Source organism: Tursiops truncatus, chromosome 4, assembly GCF_011762595.2.
Source record: "Tursiops truncatus isolate mTurTru1 chromosome 4, mTurTru1.mat.Y, whole genome shotgun sequence".
NCBI classification, from domain to species: domain Eukaryota; kingdom Metazoa; phylum Chordata; class Mammalia; order Artiodactyla; family Delphinidae; genus Tursiops; species Tursiops truncatus.
Window position 1 is genome coordinate 18,603,071 of NC_047037.1, and position 24,342 is coordinate 18,627,412.

The 24,342-nt window shown below is 42.8% G+C and overlaps 1 protein-coding gene across 3 annotated transcripts in view; it reads left to right on the forward strand.

Annotated features, from left to right (window-relative positions):
- WWTR1 (WW domain containing transcription regulator 1) overlaps positions 1–24,342 on the forward strand; it is a 131,868-nt gene that overhangs the window by 14,610 nt on the left and 92,916 nt on the right. For 2 of the 3 annotated variants that reach the window (XM_073803706.1, XM_073803707.1), the window contains exon 3: positions 3,328–3,375. The exons of the other annotated variant lie outside the window; for it this stretch is intronic. In XM_073803706.1, the coding sequence (XP_073659807.1) occupies positions 3,328–3,375 (48 nt within the window). The remainder of the gene's footprint in view (positions 1–3,327; positions 3,376–24,342) is intronic. 3 annotated transcript variants of the gene reach the window in all.

Sequence of the window (24,342 nt, forward strand, 5' to 3'; positions counted from 1 at the left end):
ATTTGCAGGTTGCTGGCTATATAATGGCTTGAATGGTGGTGCTTCTAGTTGTAACAAGCAGTACTGGAAGGTTTAGAAGAGGTTGAGAAGTGTTTTAGCATGTTGAGTGTAAGGTGACTTTAAGATTTCCAAGGGAGAGATATATATATATATATATATTTTTTTCTTTTTCCAGGTGACTATATCTACCTATTAGATAGGTAGATATATTATCTATATAACTGTATTATCTACATATATTATCTATATAACTATAACCATATATATATTATTATTATTCAAATCCAGGTGTGGATGAGATTCCTTAGAGAGAGGTTACATATAGATTGAGAAGAAAGGAGAAGTGCCACTAGACTTGGTAAATGAGATGGAGAAGAAACAGCCGGAAATATATAGGAGGGAATCCAGAAAGTAATGCCCCAAATCCAGGGAAGCTCAAGGAGGAGGAAGGGTTCATTTCGTGGCATGTTTCTCAGAGGTCAAGGAAGATGAGAACTGAAAAATGTCCAGTGAATGGTTTTTCCACTGAGGCCACTTTCTTTCTCCAGGGTTGGGCCAGGTCAAGGGCCTGGGGCACTAATTCGGATAAGATAGCTTCTGAAGAGAGAAAAATGGTGAAAATAAGCATATGAATTAGGTAAGGCGTGTCCCACAAATTCCCACCTCGGCTGAGGTGTCCTGCTAAGGACCAAGGTGCTCTCCCTGTAGAGATCCGCTGGCTGTCTAGAAGGACCACACATTTGCTTATTTAAACATCTGGTTAAAATGAGGTCTGAAATCAGTGTTTTATAACTAACTGAGATAAGTTATGAGACTTGGGTAAAAATATTACTCTAACTGATATGATGATCACTTGCCACGAGGAAAGTTGCCATCTCCAGTCCTCGCTGTGGTCAAACTTTTGTCACAGTTTGTAGCTCACAGGACTGTCACTGCTGAGACGCGTCATACTTAATTGCAGCCATAAAAATAGCAGATTACGTTTGGAGAGTATCAGTTAAAAATTTATGAAAAAAAAATTTATGGTTCAGAATATTATGTAACTGTAGTTTCAGATAAACGTTTATCATTCCATCTTTGTTTCTCCATTTGCCGGAACTGATTTTGATAGCTGGCAAAGGGGATTCTGAAATGAATGCAGGTAAATGCCCTGGGTCAGTTTATCCTCTCACAGTATAAGTAAATGAAACATGCTTGATTTTATCAAACTGGTTTGAGTTTGAATACATTTTATAGTTAAAGCTGGGATTGTGGTTAAAAGCCTATTCTGTTGCATTTTGCTAATATGGGAGTATCTAGTGGCCCTGTTACTGGTTTGGGACTTGTGTGAACATGTGAATTTAGTAGGAGGGATTAAGAGTCATAAAAGAAGCAGTAAACTTCAGTGCTGCTTATAAAATGACTTATGTTTTCTGTAGACGCACTCTCTAGTGCAATTGTCACCACTTTTATGGGTCTTAGTTTTAGGTACTATGTGAAATATAAACCTTTGCATATAGGACTTTTGGCAAATATGAACTCTTGTTACATAACTATATCATCCAGAATATGTTTGGCTATTTGTGCGTTTTAGCATAAAATCCAACCATAAATATGTACTGTAGTAAAAACTTGTAGGAAGGAAAGACAGGAATGGGGAAAGAACACCTACTTAAAGGTCAAGCTGTACCCAGATGTGTTTTTATTTTTATTTTATTTTTTTTATAGGATTTACTCTTTTTTTTTTAAAATTTATTTATTTATTTAGGGCTGTGTTGGGTCTTCGTTTCTGTGCGAGGGCTTTCTCTAGTTGTGGCAAGCGGGGGCCACTCTTCATCGCGGTGCGCGGGCCTCTCACTATCGCGGCCTCTCTTGTTGCGGAGCACAGGCTCCAGACGCGCAGGCTCAGTAGTTGGGGCTCACGGGCCTAGTTGCTCCGCGGCATGTGGGATCTTCCCAGACCAGGGCTTGAACCCGTGTCCCCTGCATTGGCAGGCAGATTCTCAACCACTGCGCCACCAGGGAAGCCCCCCAGATGTGTTTATAAATTATGGTCCGTTTTTTCCATACGCTTTTAAAAAAGTTTAGTTATCTTATCTATGGACTGAAAAAAGTTAAACTTGCATTTATTGATCTGGCGTTTCTGTAAGCATGAAGATGGCAAGGGCTGTGTTTGGGGCTTTGGAAAGTTCTCAAGCAAAGGTCCAAGGGCCGTAACCCATACGGAACACAGTGGAGACATTGTTCTTTCTGTTTGTCCGTTGCTTACATTTTAATAACTATTGAGTAGTCGGTGATTATTAACAGATATTTAACAGTAGGAGCAGAGGAGAGTGTAGAGTCATTATGAACAATTTGGAGTGTCAACATTAAAGAAATGATTTTAAAGGTTAGACTCAGAATTGTTGAAACTTTTGCCTGAAACTTTGGCAGGTGGCTAGACCAACACAGCCTTTTTTAATTATTAGCCATAGTGAAATGAGTCAGGTTTTGCCACAGTGCTTTTCATTTAACCTAATAATTGGCCAGCCCTAGTTAATTGGTTGAAAACCATTACAGGACTTCGATTTTCCACTTGCTCATGCACTGGAATGTCCAGCTTACCTTATGTGTGTGAATAAAAAATCCCACGATCTAAGTGCATTGTCCATACTCGCCTTAAAGCTGAGTATCAGTAGCACGTTAAGTTTCAAGAGTTCTCGGAAGGTCCTTCTGAGGCCTGGTAAACACCTTGGTGACTGGTACATATCTCTTCGGAGTCTAGTTTTGAGAGCTGCTGAAAAAGAGTATTATAAACTTGCAAGTGATCATGGAGGTGTAAACTGATGCTGTGGAGTTGCTTCAGCTGAAGTGAAAGATTATATTTACTGACACTACAAATGGGTTTTTAGAACAATGTCTGTTTTGTACAGTGACAGTCGAGTCTGCCAAGAGTAGAACAAAAAAGTTGCATTGTGGAATAAGATAAAAGAACACTGCATAATAAATAATATCTAATACCATTAAAATATAAAGTTTCCTTTCCAAAATGTAAATAGGAGCTTCTAAATGAATGTTTTAAAAATCTGATTTTACTTTGATTTGTCCAGTGACTTGATGCATAAAGTGATTATGACTCAGAATATGTCCAGATCTAGACTATTACAGTAAATAATACATCCGTATAGCATGTAAAAGATAAATAAACCTTCAATGACATTGTGTTTTAGTGATAGCGTAGAAATTGTTTTTTATTAGAATAGGTCAAAAGTAGTTCATTGGCAATAAGCAAAATGTTATCATCCACCAGTTTCTAAGACTAGAATAACATCTGATCCAAACTCTACTGGTTCTAACCTTTATCCATAGACAACATCACTGGTCTCTGAAAATCAATGAGGGAACACAGGCAAAGGGGTAAGCTATAGAAACCTTTACTAAGTCTTTTAAGAAGCAAAGGTGGGGTGTACTTCCCTGGTGAAGCAGTGGTAAAGAATCCGCCTGCCAACGCAGGGGACACAGGTTCTGTCCCTGGTCTGGGAAGATCCCACATGTCGGGGAGCAACTAAGCCCGGGCGCCACAATAACCGAGCCTGCGCTCTAGAGCCTGTGAGCCACAACTACTGAAGCCTGCGCACCTAGAGCTCGTGCTCCGCAACAAGAGAAGCCACTGCAATGGGAAGCACGCGCACTGCAACCAAGAGTAGCCTCCGCTCGCCACAACTAGAGAAAACCCACACGCAGCAATGAAGACCCAACACAGCCAAAAATAAATAAATTTATTAAAAAAAAAAAGAAGCAAGTGTGGGGATATTTTAGACCCTTGTTGTAAAGATTGATTGGCTCTTGCCCTGAGTGGATTTTGAACACAAGGAGAGATTGCATGGAATTAAAAATTGTTCTTTAAAAAATGTCTTATCCTGGTGGAGAAGCATTTATCTGAATCCAGTGGGGAGGACCAAAAACGTTGCTTAAAAGGCTTTTAAGAAGGGTAGACACAACTCTTTTGCCAAGTGGGCTAGCTGAATAAGGGAGATCCAAAGATTCAGAGTCCTGTTAGTGTCTTGTGCAGTTATAAAATCGCAAAGGTGAACTTTTGGGGAGGTGGTTTGTTGAGAGGTGGGGAAGGTAATCGGATGAGTAACAAGTGTTTAGAAAGATAAGGTTTATAAAAGACCTCCGAGATGTTTGTAGATGTCCTTTGCTATAGGACAAGGCCAGAAATGTTACCTGAGTTGTTTATGGGAAGATGGAAAAGCTAACTTTAGTTTACTCAGAATAACAAAGAAGAATGATTTAAACAGTGGACTTTGGAGCCCATCACTAGGACTTTTTGGGATGGGCTGACTTGAAAGCAGAGAAAATATAACCAGGTGGCCCTTCAAGGCAGCCCAAATATAAAGTATCTGACTTCAAAAAAAAAAAAAAAATAGTATCTGACTTCATTTCTTCCTGGCTGGACGTGCGAAGATGCCCAGATCTCTGTTCAAGCCAGTGTTTCTGGTCTCAAGCCCGATGGTAGAGTGGCCGGCTTTGATTTGCTTCCTGCCCGAAGCTTGCTTTGGGTGAATTTAAAAACCTGTTTGTTTCACCCGTCATCTGGCTGGGCCTTACCCATAATTCCTGCACTTTGATTATGGGGGTTATTATAGGACAAGAGCTTCTTTGTAAAAGAGCATGTTTAATACTCTGGGGTGTAGCGTGACTAGCGGATATAAATTGTATGGAAGCAATTAAACTCGAAGGAAATGTCATGTGGGCTGAATTTAAACATACAGACTTGTGGCATTGATTTTTTTTTTTTTTAACTTACACCGAGAAGGGTGGAGAGGGAAAAATAAAGGAAGAAAGGAGAGAAATAGGCCAAGAGAGTGAGGGAGACAAGAGAAAACGAATCATTTTGAACACGTGGTTAAAACTCCGAAGTTCAGGGCCAGTTTTATGCTAATGCCATTGCCCTTCATATGAACTCTTTAAAAATACAAATGTCAGGGAATTATACTCTATTTGGGGACTTGTATCTCTTTTTGCAGTTGGTCCGTCCCTTTCGATTCAAGGCATGTGTGTATCTAACAGTGGAGTGATTTTGGGGGGAATATGTTAATAAACAGGACTGAGGGTAGCCAGCCCATAATGACTGTGAGGGTGCTTATCACTCCAGTTTTCTCTCCATTTTGTGCTCATGGCCTCTGTATATTTCATACAGAGTGTCTCGTCTTTGGACTTCTGATTAAGAGTAGTGTATTGGGGCTTCCCTGGTGGCGCAGTGGTTAAAGGTCCGCCTGCCGATGCAGGGGACACGGGTTCGTGCCCCGGTCCGGGAAGATCCCACATGTCGCGGAGCGGCTGGGCCCCTGAGCCATGGCCGCTGAGCCTGCGCGTCTGGAGCCTGTGCTCCGCAACGGGAGAGGCCACGACAGTGAGAAGCCTGCGTATCGCACACACACACACACACAAAAAGAGTAATGTATCATTTCTCTCACTGGCCTAGAATGTTCTCCATCTCCTGCTTGGTCTAGCCAACTCCATCTCCTCTCTGACACCTTATTGGACCAACCAGCTAGAAGGATCTCCTCCTCCTTCTCCAGACCCCATAGGAATTTGATCTGTATGGGTAATTTGACAATTGATCTTTTCTACTGTCCATTAAAATATTGTGTAAGGCTTGTTAAATGAATGGATTTATTTCACTTTACCCAGCATTTCAACTCTCGGGATATGGACCTGGTGTTGTGTTGTCCTTCATGCCTAGTGCCTGTTGATATGAAGGAATATTTTTTGAGATCAAGGCTAATGCTGAACATGTTTTGAAATGATCAACATGTTACTGAGTGGTCAGAGGCAGAAAAGGATGCTTTTCTTTTATTCAGCTGCACCATGCGGCATGCGGGACTTTAGTTCCTGGACCTGCACCCCTTGCGGTGGGAACGCGGAGTCTGAACCACTGGACCTCCAGGGAAGTCCCAGAAAAGGATGCTTTTAGATTAGATGTAACAGTACAACGAGTTGGATTTGAATTTGAGTGTTAGAAGTTATAGGCAAACTTGATTTTTTTGCACCAAGGGTGAGTGCTTATGCTTTATTTTCATTCTTTATATTAAGGACAAAGAACCGAATTTTATCCCATTTGTATCTCTCCAGCGCCCAGCCCAATGCCTGGCATGCATGATAGGAATTCAATTAATATTTGCTGAAAGAAATATAAATAATTAAAAATTTCTCCATTATTTAGATCATCTGATGCTTCTTCCTTATGCAGTAAGCCAATAGATATTTATTGAGCACATACTGTGTGCAGATACGGGTACTGTGCTTATTAGCATAATGGGCCCACATGAAGTGTACTACACTTTGGAATATATTTTATTCTTTGTATTTAATTATTAGTCTGACTATAAATTCCAAGAAATCACTTCCTCAAGCAGAACAATAATGAATTAGGAGAGGCAAAATTGCTGGCAATAAATCCAGTATATTCATCTGTTCCCAGATTATTTCCACATTCCACTCCATGCTGGAAATACAGCCCCCACTCCCAACCCCCTTTCAAAGGATCCTAAGATTGTAATCTTTCCAAACAGAGCTGGAGAGGTAGTAGACTGTTTAGATTTCAAAGGACTTTTCAGGATGCAAAGTAAATAAGGGGAATTTGAGATATCAACAGAACTGTAATTAAGCAGATTAACTGTGTCAATAGTGAACACAGAGAGATGTCAGAGGAGCTAGTTAGAGTAGCAAGTATTTAAACACAGCCTCAAGTTCATCCTCAGTGGTATCATCAGCTTCCATAAACAAACTTGAAAGGAAGTTTAGCCAGATCAACCCAGGAGAAATGGGATGTTCTGGGAACATCACCTTCGAAATCATATACCTATTATTAATATCTTTATTTTAAATTGTGGCTTGGGCTCTTTTATTCCTTACAAGTCCCTTAAAGTCACACACAACCAGGATTTAATTTTATCATCTCTTCAGATCTCCAAAGAGCAGGAATTGAACCCTCTTCTGATCAGAATAAAGGGAAGAAGAATTTAAAGTTATAAATTAGGTTTACTTTACCCATAGATGGTCATGTATTTAAATGCAACAGTATCTATTTATTTTTTATTTAAAAAAATTACCCAAGTTATATGTGAATGCATTTTGTTTTAAGAAATCCAGCCAGAGACAGTCTCTCTTGACTCCTTTGCTCCCAGTATCATCTCTGCGGAGGGTGAGCTACCTTCTCAGTTCACAGTCTGTCCAAGTGCACGTGCAAAGCTGTGATTCAGATTTTGTTTTTACGTGTTGTACCTTAATGTCCCATTTTTCTTTTCACTTAAAAGTATGCTTTTCCATGACAGTAGCTAGAGATCTACCTAAATATATGATTCCATCATAATATTCCATCATCATAAACTACTACAGTGTATTTACCCATTCTCCTAATAATGGGACTGTAATGTTATTTAAATCTCATCTGAAAGACCTGGTATAAATTAAATTCTTACTTCCTTTGAGTTTTTTGGGTTTTTGTTTGTTCCTCGTTTTTTTTTTTTTTTTTTTATCATTTTGAAGGGAGATTTTTTAGTAATTATCCAAAGATAGAAGACTCAAGTCCAATTACTAAAAATACACCGTGTTTGTATGGTAGTTTAACCTTCTTTTCAGTAGGGGCATGATACCCCAGCAGTCTTGTGAGTCTGCATGAGGGGGGTGGGCTGGGTGCGGGTGTGGGGAGACAGCAACGCATGATCACAACCATGTGAAGGTGAGGATAGGTCAGATGTCTGTCCTTCCCGGGCTCTTTGGTCAAGAGGCAAGGATCCCATCTCTCCTCTGTGGTCTACAAACTCTGCCCAGAGCTCGCTGGCCAGCATCCGTCGGTTCAAGGTTTGGCCTCAGAGTCTTTGATTTAAGCTGTGAGGGGACAGGCATGGTGGCGAGGTAGTGTGGCCAGGCCGGGAAGATGAGCTACTAGGAAGCAGGGCAGGGAAGAGGCTCAGTTGTTCTGGCTGGAAGGCGGTGCCTGGAAAGGGCAGCCCCGGGAGAGCAGGTGAGCAGTCCCTCAGGGCTGTTTAAACAGGAGCCCCAAAGGCCCGCCTGGTCCAGGCTCTTTCATTTGCTGCTTTGGGCTGCTCACCAAGCCTGTGGTTCAGCCATTGATTGTGCCTGGATCCTGGTGGAGAATAGTTATTGCTCTTTTTTTCTGTTCAATTTTTCCCAGAAGGCCCACCCTCAAGGGCAAGGAGCATGTTTTATTCTTCCTAGAACTTAGCACCTAGGGGTGAATGAATGGGGAAAAGAGAGTGAAAGAGGAAGCTTGATGGGAGATAATGAGGCTTTTCCTTGTTGCCGCTGCTGTCTTCAGAAAGTGAGGTCATGGAGATCTGAATACGCATTTACATGTATTTATTGAACAAACGGTACAGAGCACTTACTCAGTGCCAGGCATTGTTTTAAGCACTGTCTGTATTTAGTTCTCTCAACAACTGTTTGACAGACAGAAGCACAATTTTTATCCTCACTTTACTCAGGAAACTGAGGCGCAGAGCATTTAAGTAACTTGACCAATGTACACAGCTGGTAAGGATTTAAACCCAGGCAGTCTGGGCCCAGAGTCAGTGCCCTGGTTGTCCCTCTGTTCCCTCCCACAGGTCTTCATATGGTTGGATTTTGTTGTTTTTCTCCTCTGTGATCTCTCTTCCTTCCTTTGTCTCCATTCCTGTTGCCCCTACACTAGTACTTGATACTTCACTTGTAGATTGTAACACCCTGGCCTCCGACCTCAGTCCCTTGCACACGGCAGACAGACAAGACTTCTGTAGAGACAGCTTTTACCTTGTCCTTTCCCGCTCAGAACTCTCCCTGGCATCTTGTCCTGTCGGGGCTGAACTCTCGCCTGTTTACCCATTCTCCTAGTAATGGGACTATAATTTTCTTTTTTTCCACCGCGCCTTGTGGCTTGAGGGATCTTAGTTCCGCAACTAGGGATCGAACCCGCACCCCCTGCATTGGGAGCGGGGAGTCTTCACCCTGGAACGCCAGGGAAGTCCCAGGACTATAATGTTGTTTAAACCTCATCTGAAAGACATGGTGCAAATTGAGTACTTACTCCGCAGCGTCTGTCTCCCTTCCCAGGACTGCCCTCCCCTGTCTTCTCTGGGCCTTCATCCAGTTCATTCCTCTCGGAAAGCCCATCTCAGGCCTCACCTCCTGTCCATCTCCTCAGCTCCTATGGTCTTCCCCTCATCTTGATCCAGTGCTACAGACTGTTGAATGGATTTGTTGTTTCAGGCCTGAAAAAACCCAACTACATTTAAGCTCTTTAGGGGCAGTGGTGAGGGTCTCCCATTATCCATGGCCTGGCACTGAGCCGAGTGCCCAGGGACACTGAGTAGTGGGACCGGCAGACAGAGCACACTGGGACACTGATTTAGACTCTCATACTGGGCTCGTTGCTAGGGTTCCTCACCTTTAAAAACGAACTTGAATGAGATAGCCGAGGTCTCTTTGAGTTTGCTTAACTGACGTCACTTAATTTCTTAAACAGCGTATTGAGATATAATTTCTATGCCGTACATTTCACCCATTTAAAGTGTACAATTCAATGGTTTTTAGCATATTCACAGATACGTGCAACCATCGCCACAATCAATAATAGAACAATTTCATCATTACAGAGAGAATCCCTTGCTAGCTAGGTAGCTATTAGCTATCGTCCTCCCCTCGCCATAACCTCATCCCCCCAGCCTTAAGCTACTTTATGTCTCTATAGGTTTTCCTCTTCTGGACATTTCATGTAAGTGGAATCATATATTATATGCTCTTTTGTGACTGGTTTCTTTCACTTGGCTTAGTGTTTTCAAGGTTCCTCCGTATTGTAGCATGTATTGGAACTTCGTTCTTTATGGCTGAATAATAATCTATTGTATAGATATACCACATTCTGTTTATCCATTCATCTGTCAATGGGCGTTTGGGTTGTTTCCACCTTTTGGCTAATTCTACTTATTTTTGTGGGGAAAATGGCCTTTCCTCTTGTGGTTTCTGCAGTTGCCAAAAGTAGTTTCCCTCTGCTGCTTTAATAGAGTAGGACTCTGTGTTTGTGCAGTGGAGGTGCCCGGGGGTTGGATACTTGGTCATCAGCAGCGGGCAGTAGTTGTAGGGAGTACTCGTGAGCTCTGGAGTCAGACATTCTGGTTTGAATCACAGCTCTGCCGTTTAATGAGCTTGCACAACTTCAGCAAGCCCTAGTTTCCTCTTCTGTAAAATGGAAACTACCCCTGCTTGCTTCTGTACAGTCAGGGTCATGCTAGAAAGTGTGTGGAGCCTGGGGCAACTCAGCACAGAGAGACCTCATTATGGCTGTAAAAATAAATACGTAAATAAATAAAAATGAAGGTTGTAAAAAAATAGGTGCTTAACGTTGTCAATTTTAGTAAGGCGCAGTGACTCAAAGCATGGAGCCCAGGACCATCACCCCAGTTGCGGTCGCCAAGGTGGACCTGCTTAGTCTTACTGGGACAATTAAATGTCTCCTCTTGCATGTGTTAATGGTGTTGCTTGGTCTTGGGTCTAGATCTGTGCTCTGGTACTACTTCATCAGGCCATTTGAGAAGAATGACTATAGGGGGTAAGGCCTTTTTTCTGTCTTTGATAAAAAGATACAGAGGGAGTGAATTTCACTCTGTGGAAGAGGACAGGGAAGATGGAGTGTTTCCTTTGTAAGCTTTAGTCTCGGAGTGTAGCTGATACCCTGAGCTTTTTTACGGTTATTCAACATCTATTGGCTCTTATAGTTGGAGTCTGTACATGAAGACTGAAAAGCCTTTTTTGGTAAATAGGTGAAAGAGAGATGAAATGTTAATTCACTCCAACTTTACTTGGAGGGTGCGATCATAGCAATATCACTGATTTGGCGAGTATCGTTATTAAGAATCAAGGAACCCTACAATTGTGGATTTTAGGCAAAGCCTGCCTCCACACCCAAAATAAAAGCCTTTTTTATTGTTTAAAGTAAATAGGTTTTGGAAACATACAACTCTTACAGTAGCAGATCTTTTGAGAGAATGGAAAGTAAGCCACTGTCCTTGTCCAAACTTAGTTTCTGCCCCTGTAAACTTGGTGGGGCTACATGAATCTTCCCTCCCCTCTTCTATTCTGGCCTCAGGTGAGTGCGGACAGGTCTTGCCTGGCATCCTTCGCACTAGTCTGAACTGTGCACAGCAACTGTGAACAGGCCAACATGTCCAGACTGAGAGGATGACCAGATTTTGTGTGGGCGATCTCGACAAAAGAGTATTTGTTTCTGGAGGACTGACACTCATTTTTTTCCATTAAGTCTGACCTTTCCATCATTAGATTGTAGCTCTTTTCAGAATTAAATACAGCTTAGAAACAAGGAAGGAATGAGTAAAGGAGATGTGGTTTGCTGCATTCAGATACAATCTGTACAGAAACAAATGGATGGGATGAGAATAGACATTATTTCTGGGGTGACTTCAGGGCCTTGTGGTCCATACTGTGACTGTGGACACAGTCCACAGTCCAAAAGGACAGCTTATTACCTTAAGCATCATGACTCTGCTTCCTGTTGTTGGTCCTGGGGCTTGAGGGCGCTGACTTACATGTAAACTCCTGTTTGCCAGCCCACCAAGGGCAGAAAGGCTTGGACACGTGACTAGGGCCTCATGTGAAGCCACGAATCTTGGCCCTGTGTTTCTGGCTCACGGCTGACTGGAAAATACAGTGAGCTGAGCAGGCCTGAGCTGGTCTGGAGGAAGAGCAAGAAGAAATTCTGATCACCTGTCCCCAGATGGAGGTGTATCCTGCCTGTGAAGTGGCTAGAAGGGATCGTGGAGACAGTAAATGATCTCTGAAAATTTTAGATCTCTGTCTTTGTCTGTAGACTGGAGATAAGTTGCTAATTTTCTTTTGTCTGGAGATTTTCCTCTAAAAATCTCTTTCTGTTCATTGCTAGAGCCAGAGTCAGAAGCAAGATAATTTACAATGCTAATTAATTTTTTTTAAAAAAAAGCAAAGAAAGACCCACAGAAAATGTCATTATTATAACTTTATTTTTTCCCCATGTGCTTATATATATGCTTTTCATATCGCTATCTGCTTTCTTCTTCTTCTTCTTTTTTTTTTTTGGTCGTGCCTTTCACCTTGTGGGATCTTGGTTCCCCACCAGTGATTGAACCCGGACCCTAGGCAGTGAAAGTGCAGAGTCTTAACCACTGGACCGCCAGGGAATTCCCTGTTTTGTTTTGCTTTTTTCTTTTTTCGTTATCTGCTTTCATAATCAAATATTCCGGAGTAGATGGGTTGGTGACTTGAAAGTTTTTTTTGTTTTTAAATTCCTCTATTATGCGCTTTCACACAATTTAAAACTCATAGGGGCTTTTAGTGCGTTATTTAGGGCCAGTCATGTCTAAAACAAAAGATAATTATCACAGCTTATACTGTGGTGGAGAAGGATATCTTTACGGCTTTGTTTCAGAACTCACCAAGACTCTGGACAACAAGTTACTGGTATTTGGAAAATAGAAGAGATGATCTGCACGGTCATTTTTCCAGACCTCCAAAAGCTCACCTTGTGTTTCCTGTTGGCAGGGATACACACGCTCTATCATATGGAAAAAGAGACTTCCAGGGGAAGAATTAGCCCATCATAAAAAGCAATGGACAATACCAAGAACTAAGTAGTGTCAGTGGAAGCTACTTGTTGAAGCTAGTGTTTGCGTGTCTGGGTTTTCCTGTTGCAAAGCATGCAGCTCAGAGTGCCCCAAACTGGCTTAATAATGGTAGTTTTTTTTTTTTTTTTTTGCTGTACGCGGGCCTCTCACTGTTGTGGCCTCTCCCGTTGTGGAGCACAGGCTCCGGATGTGCAGGCTCAGCGGCCATGGCTCACGGTCCCAGCCGCTCCGCGGCAGGTGGGATCTTCCCGGACCGGGGCACGAACCCGTGTCCCCTGCATCGGCAGGCGGACTCTCAACCACTGTGCCACCAGGGAAGCCCTAATGGTAGTTTTTTATACCTTCAGAATTTTTTTAAAAAACAATACTTCCTTAAACAAACAAAAAAAGACCCTCACCGGTTACACTATACAAAGAAAGGGGGGAGACTCACCCTAGAGAGCTTTGTAAGTCTTCCCAATGGATAGAAAATCCTGTGGTTTCATGGGCCATGCAGCATGGATATCTCTGGCTGGTTTGGTACAAGTTTTAACCAGTTTGACTCGGGGATGCCAGCTGTAGCCACATCACACTCTCTTCAGCTGTTACCACCTATGCCCCCTTCTTGGCTTCTCTGGCGCTTCAGAGGCAGGCAGGGAAGCTCATGGTTTAAGGCAGCTGGCATATGTTCCTTTCTCTGAAGCCTTCTCACTTTTAGGAGAATAAAGAGTAGTTTCTTCCTAACAAAATTTGCGTTCCTCCTTCAATTTCATTGCCCAGCAGATATTCAGAGTTGACTTACTCCTTACAACACTGCACAAAGCCGAAAATAGGGGCAGGTGTTTCCCAGGACATTTGGCTTGTGGTTAGGAAGGCAGTGGGTATAGGTGATGGGTCGTCAACAACAGATGTTTATCCTAAGTGGGGCTGCCTGATAAAATACAGATGTCCAGTTAAATTTGAATTTCCCATAAAACAATGGATCGAGTTTTAGTATTAGTATATTCCAGATATTTCTTGAGCGTACTATACTAAACAAATTATTTGTTGCTTATCTGAAATCTAGATTTAACTGGGTATCCTCCATTTTTTTTTTTTTTTTGCGGTACGCAGGCCTCTCACTGTTGTGGCCTTTCCCGTTGCAGAGCACAGGCTCTGGATGCACAGGCTCAGCGGCCGTGGCTCACGGGCCCAGCCGCTCCGCAGAATGTGGGATCTTCCTGGACTGGGGCACGAACCTGTGTCCCCTGCATCGGCAGGCAGACTCTCAACCACTGCGCCACCAGGGAAGCCCATGTCCTCCATTTTTATTTGCTAAATCTGGCAACCCTAAGTCCCTAAGTTACTTCTCAAGTCTCATTTCACATTTTTTGTAGGCCTCTACCTTACCTGACCTTCTTTGAAGAGTTGCTGGGGAGTGGCACAATGAGCAGGCCATTACACTAGTGTGAACTAAGACAGGGCAGGGCAGGACATTAATAAAGCATTGGCCAAGCAGCTGCTTGGTGGCCTCAGGACAGAGTGGGTGTTCAACTACCTGTTCACGATATGCCAAGGTTGGGCAACACCTTGTTTTTGATACTATTCTTGGATGCAACCCTATGTTTAATGTATTTTATCGCCCCATCTGAGCACACATTCAAACATGGGCAATTATCCAGCTGATGCCCTCTTTTTTTTTTTTTTTTTTTTGCGGTACGCGGGCCTCTCACTGTCGTGGCCTCTCCCGTTGCGGAGCACAGGCTCCGGACGCGCAGGCTCAGCGGCCATGGCTCACGGGCCCAGCCGCTCCGCGGCATGTGGGATCCTCCCGGACCGGGGCACGAACCCGTATCCCCTGTATCGGCAGGCGGACTCTCAACCACTGCGCCACCAGGGAAGCCCCAGCTGATGCCCTTTTGTAGTCTTCATGGGCAAATCCCTGCAGTACCTTCTCTAGGAGTTTGGAAAAAGAGGAGTAGAATTTCATCTCTAACCAATAACACTGAGTGCGCTTTTAGGGTTTTAATGCAAATTATTTAAATAAAGTAAAAAATAATTTTTTTCATTTGTATGTTAACCATCACATTGGTTCGGGTCAATAGTATGTATGTATGTATTTGTTTACTTATGTATTTATTACACACTACAGAATATATATATATATATATATATATATATATATATGTATGTTTGCATACAAACATTCTTTTAACATTCTGGCTCAAGTAAGAGAAGTCATTAGCTTTGTTTTGTATAGTGACTGATTCCAACTGAATGTATTTTAGGGGAGAAAAAAACCCATGGGAAATACGGTCATGAGTCATAAAGGATGCTTATCTAACGTGGTCTGCCCCTGGATGCTGCATTACTGACTGTCTGCTGGGTTTGGAGGCATGCTTTTGGAGGCTCTGTTATAATTAGCAATGCAGTAATTACTCCAATAATGAACGCAGAGGATTGACATAGTGGGATTAATTTATTTACAATTGTTTACTGCTGAAATTTTCACACGGACAATTTTCCCAACTGAAGGCCTGTCCCTTGGACCTTGGTTAGACTCAGAAAGCCATCTCTGATGTTGTTCTTCTTGGGCCCTGTAGGAAAACTCATTGTTCGTGAGTGACAATTATTTTGTGGCCATTACTGTATGGTTGGAGCACATTCATCGCTTGGAATGGTTGATGCATGTCACCTTGATCTATGAGCTCAACTGGGTGTCAGACATTAGGAAGGGAGGGACTTGGTAGGTACTTGAATGGGAAACTCAGGGTGCTGTTTGGAGGTGTATTAGTGATTAAGGAAGTGGCATTTGGTTTGAGTCAGGGCTTTTAGTGCTGTGCTTAGAACAGCTCATGTCTTCCTTATGAGAAAACACTTATTTGCATGTGGTCCTAATTTCTGCTTCATTGAAAACAAACAAACCAGCCAAGTCACAGTAACTCTGTCATAGAAAGCAGGGATAACAAAAGGACAGAGTTGTCTATTTCATTGATAACCAACTTTTCCTGAGAAGAGACTTCCTATGAAGGTTGAGTGATTATTATTTATTTTTCTAATTTTTAGAAGAAACAGAATGAACCAGTTCTTTCTTCTTAGTACAAGCACTGGAACTTTAGAAAGATACAGCTAACTGGATCTTGTATGTTGCACACCTCCAAGGTGATGGGTAACCCAATTACCTGGAAGGGCTTGGATAGTAGAGATTGGACCTTTTGGCCATGAATACAGCACAGGATGTAGATTCTTGTCTTTGGCTTGTGTGAGTGAGAGTGGACCGGTCAGGACTGTTCCAGCTGAAACTGACAGATAGCTAACTCACACTAGCCCCAGCCAGGATATGTACCAGGTGAGGCCAAGGTTGACTGCACATCCAGGGACTGCATCAGTATCATTTGGACTCCCATGTATTTCCTTGACATCTCTCTTCCCCTTGGCCACCTTCTCTTCTCTGGTTGGCAGGAGTGTGGCCTTAGGCAGATCTGGGCTTGCTATATTCCAGGTAAGCCATGTCGAAGGGCTGAGAGGGCTTCCTTCTCCCCCCAGCTTCAGTGTATGCCAGTATCTGCTCATTTGCCCTTCCCTGAGCCCAGTGAAGCAAGGTACTGGGTTGGTCACCACCCAAGAATCACCTCGTTAGAATGGAGAGCCGTTGCTCAATGGAAGTGGTCATGGTGATGGTAGTGGTGGGGTGGGAGGTTCTCTGGTCAGAAGAGGGGAAGAGATGCAGGGCAGATAATAACCACATACCTTAACTACAGTGGGAGACAAAGACCCAGGCTTTGACCCTGTAGGCTGACTGGAGTGCTAACATGCATACATGGGAGAGAGCATGGCATTGCCCAGACTACGTAAGAGTAATGAGGAGATGCAGAGTTAAGTGCTATCAGTGTGAGTTGAGGTCATTCAGAGAGGGTTGTGAAGTTTTAGCATTATATGCAACTTCTCATCAGGATTTCACCTCTTTTCTCTATGGACACATAGCAGATGATTAGTCCTGAAAGCAATGATATCATTTCTATTTATACAGATCTACATTCACCCATAGAAATTATTATTTCTCTCCTGTTCAAGTAAGATCAGAATGCAAGTTCATGGAAGTGATGTTATTCAGTGGATGTAGGCTTTAATTCATAAAAAAGAGAGAACACATTTTGCAGACTTAAATGATTTGGGACGCCTTTCATAGCTAATGGCATCACAGCATGACTTTTAGTGGCTGCTTGACATTCCGTTTTATGGTTGTACCCTAATTTATTCATCCAGCCCCCATGACTGATTATTGAGGCTGCTCCCTGTTCTCACACTTTAAATAAGCCATGTGATAAACATTCTTGTAAATTTTTTAGATACATCCATGATTGCTTCATGAGAATTCATTCTTAGAAATTATTGGATCCAAGGCTATTACTACCATGGAGGATGGTGGGGGAAAGAATCACGATGAACTCAGAATCATTTTGGCTGGCTATTGAATCAAGTACATCAATTCTTTATTTTCTTTTACTCTGTGGGAAAATAGAATGTGGTAGTAAATACCAAATGATTGTTATTACTATTGTGTATGATTCATATATTATGTTGTTGGTATACATCCATTATTTAATGTCCCTAATAAATTGACAATTGATTGTATTGTCATGGTTTTTAAAAAGTAACTCTATTATTCAAATAATAACAACCTTGATAGAAAACATACTGGAACTTGGGAATATAGTAACAGCAACATCGTCCACAATGTGCCTTAATCAACCTGACTGTAACTAACACATTGTTGTCTGGGAAACATCTCATAAGACTGGGCTAAAACAACTCCCTTGCTGTTTCTGAGATGAACACTTTTATATTCATGAAGAAGTAGTTATTACCAATCATGTCAGAAGAGGGGGGTGAGAGGCAGTGAGTAGTAACAGATACAGGTATTATTTTTGCAGGGGAAAGGTGTGGCGTATGGACTCATGATTTCTATCAAAGTAGTTTTTATATAAAGGTGAGTGAGTGAGAGTTGAAAGAATAAAGATAGGGAAGGTGAAATGATGAAGACATTTTGGGACCGAGAGCAAACATCCTTACAGCACCAAAGAAAAACCACATACTGATTTTGAAACTGTGCCAACAACATGTTGAAATGATAGCAGAGGAATTCAGAGTTAACCATTAGGTCACTGGCCTGTCTGCCATGTAAAAGTTTTTGAGAACACCTGCAATGAGGAACATCAGACGATAGAATATGTGTAGTTCTTTAAAAATCGGTCTGAAATAAAATAAATGAATAAATAAAGGGACTTCCCTGGCGGTCCAGTGGTTAAGTCTCTGCAGTTCCACTGCAGTGGGCACGGGTTTGATCCCTGGTCGGGGAACTAAGATCCCACATGCTACGCGATGTGGCCAAAACCAACATAAATAAACAAAATAGATCTGTCATAGAACTGAGATAGGTACAGAATGACTCTGTCTTCTACTGAACTGAGCGTTGTACTTGAATTTCTTCCTCTCCTCCTTAGTTTTTCTTATTTATTTTTTTTCTTTCTATCATTTTTAGCAAAAGATTGCCAGGGAAAGGAGTTGCACCTGGTTACTTTGGTTAGCACTTCAAGAGAGCTGGACAATCTGGGTGCCAGTCTCCAAACAGTCGTGACCACAGCGACATACAACGGGCTACTGTGGTGCAGAGGTCTCTTTCTCTGTGGGGCCTTCTTTCTTCCAGCACTTGCTCCCAGCATTAGTCACTTCTGTTTGGGCCCTGTGGTCTTCTGCTTCCTTCCAATAACATTACTTGAGTTAAGAAAAAAAATCACAGAAATATAGTTTCACAAAGACTCCTGTGATTAGCATTCCCGTCTGGAAAAGTAGACAGGGAAGAAGCAAATTTAAGAAGCTTGAAAAGTTTAAAAACAAGGACTGTTTCTTCATAAGGGAGGCCTAGAAGCTTTTGGGTGCATGTTTTTTGCCCTTTAAAATGCCATATCTAGTATACCTCAAAACAGTTCAAGTGAGGTGAAAGCCAAGGTAGAGAAGCATGTCATTCTGTGACATTTTCAGGACCATAAAGTCAGAATGGCAGCCAATTTGTTTTTAGGGATCTGTGGTTCATTCAGCAAATTTAATCCCAGTATAGAATTGTTCCCACCGAGGGTGACACGGATTCTTTTACGATGCTCCACAATTCTGCGTTCTCTCTACTTGCGTCATTTTGAGCAAATAGAGTCGTTGGAATGCTCTATAGTCAAAGAGCTGGAGATTCTTAGGTAAAGGCTGTGGTCTCCGCAGTCTGGAGATATGGTTCAATCCTGGACGCGTGTGGGGCAGAACTAGTTGTAACATTTAGCAATGGAAATGCTGTTAATGGAATTGGACAGATTGGATCTGAGCTGGATCTTGAGGTGTAGATAGATGCGATCTAGATAAAAATGATCTAGACATTCATTTCAGCTCCTATAGAAACATTCTCTGTCTTGAGTAGATGAGTTACTCTGTGTTGTTTAAATGAAGTCTTTTACAAAGGTAGATGTTAGTGGGGGTGTGTGCAGGAGGGGTGAAGGAGAGCATGAAGTTCAGTTGTGTGAGATTCAGCTCCTCAAAGGGTCTTCCTTAAGGCACTTGGAACTCAACTTGAAGGCAACCGATCCCTGAATACTGTCCTTCATCCAGACTTGTCAGCCCAGCTGGGTTCTGCAGTCAGACTTACTATCGTCTTGGAAGGTGAATTCTGTTGCTTCAACGTGAGGACTGACCAAACAGGTTCAAAGGAGATCCAGTTACATCCTTGGGTCTCATACCACTGAGGTTAGGATGACCACACATGACCTTGAACCTGTTTATGTTCCACGTGCCCTGCTTCCATTTGTGAGTACCTCATCTAAAGCAGAAAGAAACCAAGTTACCATAAACCCTCTTTAGAGGAGGTGGTCTAGGGTAGGGGTTGAGAATATAGGTTCTACAGACAAAGTGTTGGAGTTCAGTTCTCAATTCTGCCTCTCTCTGCCACATTACATAATTCTCTGTGTCTCAGTTTCTTCATCTCTAAACAGAGATAACAAAAGCACCTATTAAACAAGGCTGTTTCCAGGATTAAGAGAGTCAGTCTATATAAAGTCCTTAGGTAAGTGCTTAAGAGTGTTGTATGCTAGAATCCAGGACCAAAAATAAGCTTAAAAATCAAAGTGTGTAGATGTTCAGGGGAGCCAAGTCCATAATCGGGCACCTAAAGGAAGGTGCAATGGTGGAATTCTAGGTGCTTCCAAAGGACCACCGTTTGGAAAACAACATGTAGAAACCGGTTCCCTGAGATCTTGAGAGAACCAGGCCATTGGTGTAATAAGATCCCCAGATTCAGCCTGTTTTTAGGATTAACTGGCAACCCAAGTGGGCAGTATTGCTGGGCCATCCCATCTTTGGGTAATAAAGGTATATTTGTGCGCCTCCTCTTGGCAGTCAATGAAAGCCTAAAGTAAGAAGCTTGAACAAAAGTACCTTTGTTGTGCTCCAGTGAAAAGAGTGTGGAGATTGAAGAAATTGTCAACTGTATACCTGATTTCTCTTTCAATAATACAGCTGACAAACACTGCCTCGTAGGAACTGCTGTCAGGTAGTGTGGAGAGTTTGAGGGGAGGCCGTGCTATTTTCCATCTTTTTTTTTTTTTTTTTTGCGATACGCGGGCCTCTCTTTTGTGGCCTCTCCCGTTGCGGAGCACAGGCTCCGGACGCGCAGGCTCAGCGGCCATGGCTCACGGGCCCAGCCGCTCCGCGGCATGTGGGATCTTCCCGGAGCGGGGCACGAACCCGCGTCCCCTGCATCAGCAGGCGGACTCTCAACCACTGCGCCACCAGGGAAGCCCTATTTTCCATCTTTTGAGAAGTTGCGGGAGCCCACTGGATTGCCTTCAGGAGAGTCCCTGCTCCCTGCTTCAGCACGTGGTACAGCCTCAATTGGGTGTGACTGATGGTGAGTTTCATCTCTTCCTGAAAGGTACCATGAAAACATAGCAGGGCTGTTCCTCTTTGCCATTGTCTCTGCCTGTCTGGCAGCAGGATGAGGTCATGACAGAATGGCAGGTTTATCTTGGATTTCCTTGTTTGGCCAGCAGCCTAAACATTAAACATCTCTGGGTTGAATGTCTCTGGATATCAATGTCAATGGCTTGGAGGTGGCGTTGGCTCCCGCATTGCCTCTTCTGGAGCCCGGAGGGAGGTGGGAGAAGGAGAGGGGACAGGTTTGCACTTGTGAGGTCACTGTCCTCTCAGTTGGCACTTCCTCTGCCTTCCCAGCCTCCTGAAGCTTGGATAGGCAGCCTACTACAGTGCAGAGCCCAGAGACTTTAGGTCTAGACAGAACTGGGTTCAGATTTCACCCCTGCCCTTTATAAGGTTTCTCCTCTCTGCATTCCCAAACCCTCCCTGCCCCTAACCCGTCACTGGTATTTCTCACACCTGACATTGCATAGCCCTCACTTTTTTCTCCATCAGTCTTTAAGCTCCAGGTGTGTGGGGACCACATCTTTGTATTCCATTGGTTCAGAGCACTTTCTGGAACCTGACTGACCTGGCTTCCCACTCTGGCTCTGCCATCTTCTGTCTGTGTAGCCTTGGGTAAGTTGCCTGCCTTGGGTGTCGTTGTGAGGATTAGAGATAAACACGTGGGGCATCCGGCACCGGGGCCGGCACAAATGGATGATCAGAGATGTTGGTCCACCCACCCCCAGCTTGGTACTAGCGCCTCAGTGTCTGCCCACACCCCCCAGCCGCCCGGACATATCTGTTAGCTGCCTGACATTGTAGCACCGGCTTGTGGCCAACTTGGGCAGGCAGCCTGTTGGCTCAGGGAGCCCCTCATACCATTCTTCAGTGTCCAAAAGAACATGCCTGCAGAGGGCACAGACTTATCTTTGGCATCTCTTGTTTCAGTCCATCCCTAAGAACTTGAGAGTAGCCTTTAAAAAGTAATTCTTAAAAATTATTTCAAAAGTAGATTTTTTGATGATGGACATTCTGACCACTGTGAGGTGATACCTCATTGTAGTTTTGATTTGCATTTCTCTAATGATTAGTAATGTTGTATCCATAGTTCTTTGTTAAATAAAAGGGGGAGAAATCTCCCATAATTCACCATTTGAATACCCACTGTCCACTATGGTATCTATCTTTCCAGGTTTCTGTGGGTGTGTGTACTTGAGCAGTTATTTTCTTTTATCCAGTGGTAGAATATACTACATTTTAATTTTGTATTCGTGGGAGAGGTTTTTAGAGTTCATGAGTAATATTGATATGCTATATGGGATTTTAAAGGGCTCCAAATAAATCCTTTGTTAGAGTGAGGTCAGCTAGAGATAATGAAAGCAGCTAATCCTTGGAAACCCATAAGCCTCCAGTAGTCGTGAACTTGAGGATGCACAGTGCAGTTACATTGCGTGTGATTGGATGCACCCATGTGAGCCCGGAGAGAGAGGGGGCCAGAGAGAAAGTGAAGATGGATTGCCTAATGCTCCACTCTAGCCCTCCCAGGGTATGCCCTGGAGGGAGTGTGAAATGAGAGGTGAGTCTGTTTTTCCTTCTGTGCATCTGGTTCCAGGGAGACCCTCAGGGTATGACTACAATATGACACCTAAGTGAAAACCAGTATCTCCCCAGCTGTCTGTCCTGAAGCTGGAGGGAAAACTGGGTATGCTGGTTTTATTAAGAGAGAGGATGTCTACAAATGGTACAGCAGTTTAATGTTCCGTTAGATTTCCAAGAGCAATTTTCCTGAATCAGTTTTGTCTCCACTTGATGGCTTTAGATCCTAACTCCCTTATTAGATTTATCTCTGGGCTGTGCATATAGAGCAGCATTTTCCTTTCTCCCTCCTCCTTTCTTCTCCTTCCACACTGAGCTTCTACTATGTGCTGGGACTGTGGGATGTAATACTAAATGAATGGCCTTTGGGCTAAGTAATCGGCAATGAGTTTTCGAGAGAAATATGAAAGTGGCTTATCATAATACACAGCGATGCAAGGAAATTTATTAAAGGAGACCACAGCCACTTTATTAGGAAAGTACAGAGAAAGAAACACTTAGTTCCAGCCGGGGGTGGGGGTTACATGGGGTCACAGAGGAGACTGCTCCCTGAGCTGGGTTTTTAAGGATAGGGTAGTTTCAAGAGGCAGAAAAGAGGGTGGGAGAGGCCTTCTCAGTTAAGGGGAAAAATAAGACGCATGAAAGTTTAAAGCTGGAGCCATTGGAGGGAATAGAGTTCATGGAATGAATCTGAGATGAGACGGGAAAAGCCTCCACAAACCAGTCAAAATTCCGGTTGGTGAGTACAGTGTAGCTTCCACTGAACGGTGTGGATGTCTGTGCCTATTTGAGCCCCATTGGAATATTCCTGGTTTGTTTTATGAAGGGATGTCTCTCACTGAGGATATTGCCTCAGGGACGTTTCCTTTTACAGTCAGGATGAACTCCATCAGACCAATATTGTTCTCCGGGCTTTTTTGTTTTGTTTTGTTATCTTGGATAAACAGAGAGGGGCTGATTCATTTTTCTAGAAAAACAGGATGCACTAAAATACTGCAAGTGACAATGAAACAGACATGCTCACGTACAATAATATTTAGAAAGGGACCAAACAATATGTGTAGCAGACACCTCCATGGTGTGGCTGTTCTCCTTCCCCCATCTCCATCGCCTTGAGTCCTTGGCCAAGCTGTTTGTTTCTTTGGGTCTCAGTTTCTTCACATACCAAATCGGGACCAGTAACACCCACCCAGCAGGCGGGTCATGAGGAATAGATGAGTACAACATGCTGGGGCCAGCACTGGGCATACTCCATACTGAAGCCACTCCAGTGAAGCTTAGTAATCTTTACCCTGGGTATGAAGGATTTGTTCACAACAGGAGCAATATATTCACAGTGATTAAAAACAAAACTAAACTAAACTTCATATTATGGAAATGTTCAGATATACATAAAAGCAGAGAGAATAGTATAATAAATTCCCACGTGCCCATCATTACCCACTTCAACATTCATCATTGATCCATTCTCTCTTTTAAAAATGTTGTAAGGGAATTCCCTGGTGGTCCAGTGGTTAGGACTTCATGCTTTCACTGCTGAGGGCATGGGTTCAATCCCTGGTCAGGGAACTAAGATCCCACAAGCCACGTGATGTGGCCAAAATACAAAAAAAAACCTGGGGCTAAAAATGTTTTAAAATTTGTAATGATTAATTGCTAGCTAAATTATTTTAAAGCAGATTCCACATGGCATGGAATTTTGTACACAGTTTTTCAGTCTGAAAAATCAGTTGGCCAAAGGAGAAACTCTTTTAAAAATGGCAGAAACCAATATTCTGAGCCCAGTTTTCACAGCTGAGTGTTAGCTGTTTCTGCATTAAATCAGAAGATGTTTGCAAATATTTTATTCAAGAGTAGCACTTTGAAAGTACAAAGTATTGTTTATTTTATTTAGTGAGTACTTCACATGTTGGTTTGCATGTAAATTAATACTGAGGTGCATGTGCAAAGCATTTTTTATAATGGAAGTTTTCAAACATATCCCAATACTAGTACAGTAGTATGATGAACCCCCACTGTACTCAACACCTAAGCTGTCACTCCAAAGTCACTTTTTGAAAGGTGTTCATGTTGTTCATAAAAGACTTCCTGGGTTCAAATGGCATTAATAATTTGGCAAAAGATATAGGATCAAACATTTATATTATACTAGATGCAAGGAAATCCTTAATCATCATGCCTTTGAGAAGTGTAT